Below are 9017 nucleotides of genomic sequence, written 5' to 3'. Positions count from 1 at the left end.
GTCAATATTTTTTCCCATGGAATGACATGAAGCTAACCTACTTCATCAACGTCCTATACTTCATGATAATGGGCTTACAGTCTCCCCCCAAAACACACATATACTTAATAACCTTCTCCTTCCTGGTCAAACAGTGAATGTACAATTCTGTATCCTTTATCATCGAAGATGGTCAGGGCACCTTTTCTCAGATGTACACAGCTATGTTTCTTTTTTATTCTTGTGATCTTTCAGGAAAAGAAAACTGTAAATATGCACAGTAAAGTAACATTTCTGCATTTGCAACTTTAAAGCACCCAGCTGGTCAGGAAAACACAATGTGAAATTATTTCTGTAGTCCGGGATCCAGCTGTTATTTTGAGTAAATCAATTACCTAGACAGTTACTCCATAAATAGAAACACATGTCTAGTTGGCTTGTCTGGTTAAAACATGAAGTAAAAATGGGGCCAGAAAGATGCAACGGTATTCATTCTCCATTTACCTGGTCTGCAGTTTTGTGGTTTGTACCAATGCATTACATTACCATCAGGTACACTCTGAGACAAACTGCTGTCAGCATCTTTTCTCAAGTGAGAAAATGGGCTACATTTTTTTTCCTTCTATGACCAAATCGTAATGATTTAACACACCACCATGGATTATGTGACTTTAGACAAATTATCAGTGTATAAAACCTTTGTGATGAAATGGTTTAACCATTAGTAGATATACTTTGTATAATCTCATTTGAAGCATATAGCTTTTGTTTTACACACTTCAAATACATTTCAAAATTAGACAGTTGGACTTTGCAATAAGAGGACATCAACATGTAGGTTTATATTTAGTAATGTTTTATTTTTTATTTATATATTTTCTTTTGAAGGATATGTTGTACACCAAATATCCCACTGGCAGTAAAGCGCATTCAATGTGTTTATGAGCCAGAAACAGTCACTTGGTTTAAACATACACAATAACAAAGTAAAAATAAACCACAAAATAATTAACTGCATGTTCAAAACATACAAAATCCATGCCTACTCAGTAGGTAACTACAACATTCCAATTCCTGAATATATATATTTATATATTTACACTTCTATTACAAAAATATACTTTTATTTTTTGCGTACATTCTGTACTTCAGGTCTGTTTTGTCCCTTTATACTCTAAACATTTCTATGAAATTCTCTTACATTCCTTGAAAATCCCTCATACCTTAAGGCTTTACACATAAATGCATGTGTCAGTACATAAGCAAGGCTTCACAAAAGGCACCAAAACTTTTGTAACTTTTGAAACAAAACTTTTTGTCACATGTGAAAGTACCATTGGTGATATTTACAAAAAGTAAACTTAACATCACTCTTGCACATGCTTGCTTGAATACACAATAAGTGCTGTTCTTCAACTAAGCCAAAATTCATCACAGCAATGCCACTAAAGAGACTCACCATATGCAAAAATATGGCCCTGTTGACTCCAAATAATACAATGTGAATATGCAGTTTCACATCAATAGTACCGAAAAAAATCTTAACATAAACATGGCACATGTACAATATACATTGTATATGTATAGAATTAAAGTCCTTTTCCTTCAGTTCATTTAACATTTGATACTGTGTCATTAAACAGAATACATTTCTATGTCCATGCAGATCTAGCATACTTAGACAACTCTTAAATAGTTTTAAGCCATTGTCAGTATGACTAGCAAGTCTTAGGTATACTGAAAAGTTAACTGTTGTCTTTAAAAAGCTAAGACAACCTATCCTTGAAATATTGATTGTCCTTGGGATAATATAGAGTTCTTGTCAATAAAATGTCAGTCTTTTAACAAATTTCAATTGTCCTTGGGGAAAGGTCTGATGGCATTTCTGAAAGCACACTGACCACCTGTGAACTAAAGGAGTTATTAGCTACTGATGAGGGAAAGGTAGTTGCCACCTGGGACTGAAATGATGTGGTTACTGAAGGAAATGGGGCAGTCACTGTTGGTGAGGGGAATGAGGTATGGACAGGAGAGGGGGAGAAAGATGTAGGCACAGGAGAGGAACAGTATGAAGTAGGCACAGGAGAGGAAGAGTATGAAGTAGGCACAGGAGAGGAAGAGAATGATGTAGGCACAGGAGAAGATGCAAATGACGTAGGCACAGGAGAAGATGCAAATGACGTAGGCACAGGAGAGGAAGAAAATGACGCAGGCACAGGGGAGGAGGAAAATGAGGTAGGCACAGGGGAGGAGGAAAATGAGGTAGGCACAGGGGAGGAGGAAAATGAGGTAGGCACAGGGGAGGAGGAAAATGAGGTAGGCACAGGGGAAGAGGAGTATGATGTAGGCACAGGGGAAGAGGAGTATGATGTAGGCACTGGAGAGGGATATGATGTAGACACTGGAGAAGGGTATGATGTAGATACAGGAGATGGGTAACTGGGCACAGGTGAAGAGGAGGAGACTGGTACTGGGGCAACTTTCTCTGCCTTTTTATCTTTTTGCCTGAGATGGATTTTTGTATGTCTTTTTCTTTCATCACTCCTTGCAAACTTTCTGCCACAGATATCGCATGCAAACGGTTTTTCGCCTGTGTGGGTCCTAATGTGTGTTGTCAGGTGATCACTCCTGCTAAAGTTTCTCATGCAGATTCGGCACTGAAATGGTTTCTGTCCAGTGTGGATACGGATGTGCCTAGTTAGTTCATCTGACCTGGAAAATCTCCTGTCACATGACTCGACTGGGCAAGCATAAGGTCTCTCATGGGGTGGGGTCTTGCTTGGACGGTTAGGATATTTTTTAATTCTGCCAGACTTATTAATCTGAGACTGATATGTAGAGCTGACTGTCTTCAGTTCTGGAGACCCAGTCTGGCTTGCAAAAGCTTTAATTGTAGACAGAGGTGTTAGAGATGGCTGCTGGCTTCTGGCTTCCAGGGACTGGAATGGTTTCTGATCTGGTGCAATTAAGCTGATCTCTCCTTGCTGTTGAGGGAACAGATAGTCTGGAATCATTGGCACCTGGAAATTGGTAGTGCAGCTCTTTGTTGCTGGATAAGCTGGTGGTGGGTACTGGATAGCTGTACTGGTAGGATTTGGGAAAGGCTGAGTCTGTGCATCAGGAAACAGGTCAGAGTTGGAGCTTGGAAAAGTAGGTGCTGCAGAATAAATGGGATGTGCATCACTAAGTTGAACAGAGCAGCTTAAGGAAGGACTTTGAGATGAAGAAGATGAAGGTGAAGAGGACGCTGTAGAAGTGCTTGATGGGGTAGCCATGCCAACCAGTCCACTGACTAGGCTGAAGAGAGGCTCAGGCCATAGAGTGTTGCCACCATTGCTAGCAGGCTCCAGAGAAATTCTGCCAGTGTAGGTGATAGGAGGTAATCTGCCAGTCTGATTTGGATAACTTGTCTCTACCAGGCTCTTTTCATTGGTCAATGAAATATCTGTAAAGGTATCTGAAAAATAAAATAAGAATAATTTGTAAACATTAATTGCTGCTATTAAAGACAAAAGCAAAAATATAATGCATCCTATTTTATAGCTCATATTCTAATAAAACAAGGTGTGTGCGTGTGAGAGAGTACTGCAGGCACACGTACACATACACAAATATGCAGACATTCTAATATAAGGTACCTAAAATAATACAATGCAAATCAAGTATATACATTTGGCTACTGTCACTAGTATTGCTTCAGAACAGTTAAACCTGTATTGCTCTATATTTGTAAACTTCATCCAGTTAATTGTCATGCTATGCCAGTGGTACCAATTTAGAACCTCTCAAAAGCCCCTACATCAGCAACGACTGACGCAAACAGAGAATCCCCATCTACTTGCAGCTTGAATACTAATGTATTCCCCTCCCACCCCCGCATCCAAACAAGGACCCATTGCAGTGCCATGCCTTTAATCTTTAGCTCTCAAATGACAGCTAGTAGCCGGGATTCCTATCTTTATCAGCACCAGGCTGTTATTTTAAAAGAAAGATAAAGATGCCAAACGGAACCTTAATACCGCGTATTGCACAGTTCAAGTCCTGAGAGCTGTAGCCATCATTTTGTGAAGTCAGATACAATCCTGTGAGCTTAAAATTATCTCTATTTTAAATTTATCTCTTCATTGCATGCAGACTTAAATCATTCATGTGTGTTATCCTTTTATTAACACGTTATAATAAATCAAGATCTAGAAAATTGGCTGCTCTTAACAGTGGTTTATTTTATGACAGTTGCACATGCCTCGCTACATCTTACGAAATAACAATATGATGTGGTAACAAGCCTTACCTGCAGAAAGGTGTTCGAACTGATCGTTGGCTTCTGTGCTGAACGCCGAGCTGTCTGAAGATGCAGATGCCAGAAACTGGGCTCCCCCAGAACCCAGAAGCATTATCTCCTCTAGTTTGGGGTAGTTATCCATGGGAGAATGAGGAAAAGAGCCAAATGGGTCAGAAATCTGCAGAGGTGACATGAGCATCTCCGCTTTAGCTGCTGCCATTCTGCACGTTGGACGTTGCCTTTAGGGAGACCTTCTGGATCTAAGTGACACTTGCACCCGAAAGCAGGTGGTGCCCGAGTGTTTAGGAACAGTTCAATAAGTGGATAGGATTAATTTACATTTAGTGCTGTTCCTGCAGTAGTTTGTGCGATTCTTTTTTATTTTATACAGAAAGATAAATGCTGTCGTTTCTAATTGAGATTTTACCCTGAGTACTACCCAGGCTGTGAGGGTGCTCGATGTCCGCCGTCCGTTTGGTACCCAGAGTTTTGGCTGCTACCCTGGCAGGCTATGCCTGCTGTCAGTCTTTTGCGAGCTGGTGTGGTTGCTCGCTCTGCTGCTACACGCATCGAGTGAGTCCCCCGCCCCGTTGCGCTGCGACCTATCTGTTTAGAGAGTAAGCTGCTTCAGTTCTCCGGGGCCAGGGTTCCACTCCCTTTTATCGCCTGTCGCTCGTGACGTAGATGTCCAAACAAGGACTGGAGGAAGCCCATATTTAGACTGAGCTGCAGTGGAGGATCCGTGACGTAGTTCTGAAAGAAAAAGTGCAATGCGAGAAACCTATGCAAACTAGAGAAAAAGTCGCTCAAAATATAAAGGATGAACAATTCTAATGTTAGTGTGCAACATGCTAACTCTGCAGCACAGTTTGTATCTGCACAGAGCACAGGCAATACCCAAGCGGGGGAGGAGAGGGAACCTAGCATCCCCCATATTCAACTACAGCAGACAGCTGCCGGAAGCCCCGGCGCTGCCACTCCATTTAAGGAGATGACTATATACGGACGTCTTCCGGCGGGGTTCCGTCTCAGTCCTTATTTGGAGTTTCCGGGAAGCGTTTGTCAGAGAAAGTGCTGATCACAAGGCTGGCAATGCTTGACAGAGAGAGACTCAGGGAGCAGGATTAAAGTTCAGCCTAGAGGAGCAACAAATCAGTGTAGTGGCTGCACTAAGCTGCTCTCTGAGTGAGCTTGGTGTTTGTGAGAGGTCGTATTTGAGAGTACAGTGTGTGTGTGGTTTGTCCTGTTTGGGAACAGTGTAGGTGTATGTGTGTGTCACGAGCTGTGGGTGTATGTGCGCGCGCCCTCAACACTCGTGGAATTTTTTAATTACTTGAGTGCGTGTCTGCGCTCGGGAGTGGGCACTATGTTTCCAGCCGTGCCAGCCCTCGTGGGATTTCTCTTAATTTGTGCATACCCGAGGGAAGTGTATATTGTGCGTTGATACAAGAAGGGTGCCTGCAGACTGAACTGACCTGGATGTCATAGGAGCAAATGCAAGCGTGATAGAGTAATATTCTTTGACAGTTTTATTTGCTTGTGTGGTTGCGTTGGTATAGTGTAGGATTCCTAATGGAGGAATATATATATATATATATATATATATATATATATATACACACACACACACACACACACACACACATACGTGTTAGTGTCACAGAGACTTTTTTTGCACACACAAGCAGGCATACAACAGACGATTAAAATTTCTGCGTGCTGTACGCTGTTAGTCCCAAAAAGCTGTACTGATGTCCTACTCGCAGCACGTTTTTTTTTTATCCTACACATAATTTCAGATACATTATATGGGTCGGGTTTGCATTACAAACAAGAAACGCAGTCTCGGTTTTGCAGTGCTGTGCTGTTCTTGTAGAAATTAGGCTTGCTCGCACATTTTCTATAACTAATTTAAAATGCCATTTCAGTTTAGAATTCTAGTGTGAGTGACCTTAATGTTCATCCTGCAGGTGAATAGTGACATGCCTACAGAGGTTTATGTCGAGACAACATGACGGAAAAAAAACACTCAACGGGTTTATTTATGCATGTCTTTATGTGTTAATCTGGTGAGTGGGCTAGGTTAGTCCCATGGACCTATTTAGCCAGACTTGAGGACGATATATAAACCTCTACTTGGCTGCAGACAGCAAATGATTACCAAAATTCCATGCCTTTATAGGTCAGAGATTTAATGTAGCCATATCCTTAGATATCAGTATCATGCAAATTGCAAAACCAAATTGTGCTTTTTCATTGTGTCTCACAATAAAAGACTATGGACACTGACTTATTCAGCCACCTGTTGGACTGTAGCTGGATATTTCCATGTTGTATTCTCAGACTTGCAGTTTTGCATCTCCACTGCCTCCTGCCCTCAATGTACTAATATGATACGCACAACTGTTTAGTTAAGTAATATGTATGTAATTTTCAGCTATTGCCTCCTGTCACCATAAAAGGTTATTTTTCAGACTAGTTATCTTACCTGTAAGCATGTTATGCATATATTAATAAATGATCTGTTAAGCCAATTCCTGTGGTCCCAGGTTTGATTCTCAAAGCTTCCATTTGCCTTGTGCATGTTATGTGTCAATATGGTATGATGGTGAGCAAGACATTTAACAAGAAGTGCTGCTGGGTTGAATCAGAAAAAGATCCTTGTAGATCAGTGCTCCCTAAGACTGACAAATATATGAATGAAGGAATGAATAAATAAGAAAGGCATTGCTTTAGACATTTATGAAAATTGCCTAGTTCTTATAATAATCTTATAGCTATGTTATTGACTCATAATATTTCTGAGATATGATCAGATGGTATGAGCTCAACTGAGTACAGAGTATGTTTGGCTAAAAAACAAAACTGTCAAATCCACATGCAAACATTTCAGCTCTGGATCAAATGAATAAGATTTATATTAGCTCAAAATGAAGCTGTGGAGGGCCATGTCTGAACCTATAGTTAGACTAAGACAAAGTTTTCAGTGGTCAGCTGTTGTGATTGACTATCAGAGTATAGGATGCAATAGGTCTGTGTCATATCGAAGATTGTCTACTTAGAGAGTTATAAACACAATGCTACTGTGGCCTGCAACAACAGCATCACATTTTAGCATCCAACCTGCATATTTCATTATCAGTACATTTTGTGAGTGAAATGACATATGCATGACTTGTGCTAGCAATAGTATCTTAAAAGCATGTGACTGCATTAACTTCAACAGATAATGGTTATGATTAGACATAACAATGCATGTGCACTCAGTGACAGCACATAATGTGGGTAAAGTAACATCAGAATAGCATGTACTTACAGTGCTAACAGTATAGTATATGAAAGCAATGGCATAAACAGTGCATAAGCATGGTTTCTAATTACAGCTACATTACTGAAGTATGTACGCTGGTGACAGCATGATATGCAATGACAAAAAATGGCATGCACATGATACATGCAGTGACATCAGCACCACATAATGAAGTGATATGGTATAGTATTTACATGTATAAGTGGAGCATGTGCATAGAGTGATAGCATAAATGTCTGTGTGCAGTGACATCAGCATTGACATACAGAGAATATGGTGCAGGAAGATGCTGTGGAACTTTCTATAGAATGCCCGCAGGAAATGGAGAAAAAAGAATGTGCCATCAATTTAGAAGAAAAATTGAGATGGACAGACAAATTAAGATCGATGAAGGAAACTGACTCTAGAAAATCAATAAAACCCAAAAAGTTAGAAGTTTGATAAGACAAATGAACACAGTAATCAGGACTGTTCATAGAGATTCATGCAATATAACAGAAGTAAATAGGATATATTACTGTGCAGCTAAATTAATAACATATAAAGTCTTACCACAAAAACACAGGGCAGTAAGGGAAAGGAAGGGGAGAAATCAAATGCCATCATGAAAATATGGAATGGAGAAAACTATAAAGCAATTAAGACAAGAGGTGTTACCTGTTAGAAGAGAATAGAAGAGGGAACAGATCAACAAAAATACTCAGAAAGATAGATGTGATAAAAGCAATGTGCAGCTTCAGAACAGATCAGAATCTATTGTGCACTATTGCAAATAATAAACTAAAAATATCAGCAGAGACAGAAAAACTTAGTAGATATGCAGATAAATATAAAAGAAAAGTACAAAATAAGCATTTTATTGATGACCTAAAAAGTTTTATAAAGAACTGGGAAACAAGGCAAAATGAATTGAAACACCACCAAAAAAGAAGAAATAGATACATTTTGGAGAAATATCTATGAGGATCCTGTGGAATATAACAAATATACTAACTGGGTAGAAGAAGTAAAAGAATCCATCCATCCTCAACCCCTTTTCACATTTTACACATGGGGTTGGGGTGTCACTTCAGCAGTAACAATCATCTCGAAAAAAAGGTTTACATTGCTGGGTGGCTAGCCAAAAGAAAGAATAAGACATTCAAATGTACAGGATATGAAATTATGTGAAGTAATGGCCAGAGAGATTGAAACAAAGTTAAGAAAAGCCCTTTAATTGGAAAACCCTAGGCCCAGATGCAATACTTAACTTCTCGCTAAAAGTATTAACATCTTTACATGAAAATTTTGCCATGAGTAAGAACCATTTATATGTGCACCCTGAACAGATACCAGCCTGGTTAACAACAGGAAAAAAATGCTCCTACTTAAGAACGAACCTGTAAGCTTCCTAAAAAAACTATAGACCGATAACCTGCCATCCAAAGATGTATAAACTATTACACT

The 9017-nt window shown here is 39.7% G+C and overlaps 1 protein-coding gene across 1 annotated transcript; it reads right to left on the bottom strand.

Annotated features, from left to right (window-relative positions):
* Positions 1–818: 818 nt before the first annotated feature.
* Positions 819–4910, bottom strand: EGR1 (early growth response 1). The gene is made up of 2 exons (XM_044069520.1): positions 4271–4910; positions 819–3436 (listed from the first exon to the last, which is right to left on the bottom strand). Exons 1-2 carry the CDS (start codon positions 4479–4481, stop codon positions 1821–1823), a joined length of 1827 nt encoding a protein of 608 aa, XP_043925455.1. The 5' UTR covers positions 4482–4910; the 3' UTR covers positions 819–1820.
* Positions 4911–9017: the final 4107 nt, after the last annotated feature.

This window comes from Protopterus annectens, chromosome 4.part0 (assembly GCF_019279795.1).
Source record: "Protopterus annectens isolate FY-2018-M chromosome 4.part0, PAN1.0, whole genome shotgun sequence".
Taxonomy (NCBI): domain Eukaryota; kingdom Metazoa; phylum Chordata; order Ceratodontiformes; family Protopteridae; genus Protopterus; species Protopterus annectens.
The sequence above is the reverse complement of the archived record's forward strand: the minus strand, read 5'-3'. Positions and strand labels throughout refer to the sequence as shown.

Coding starts and splice junctions, on each gene's coding strand:
- EGR1 (XM_044069520.1), bottom strand. CDS start 4,481: ATGGCAGCAGCTAAAGCGGAGATGCTCATGTCACCTCTGCAGATTTCT. Junction 3,437..4,270: donor GTTCGAACACCTTTCTGCAG/GTAAGGCTTGTT, acceptor TTTATTTTTCAG/ATACCTTTACAGATATTTCA.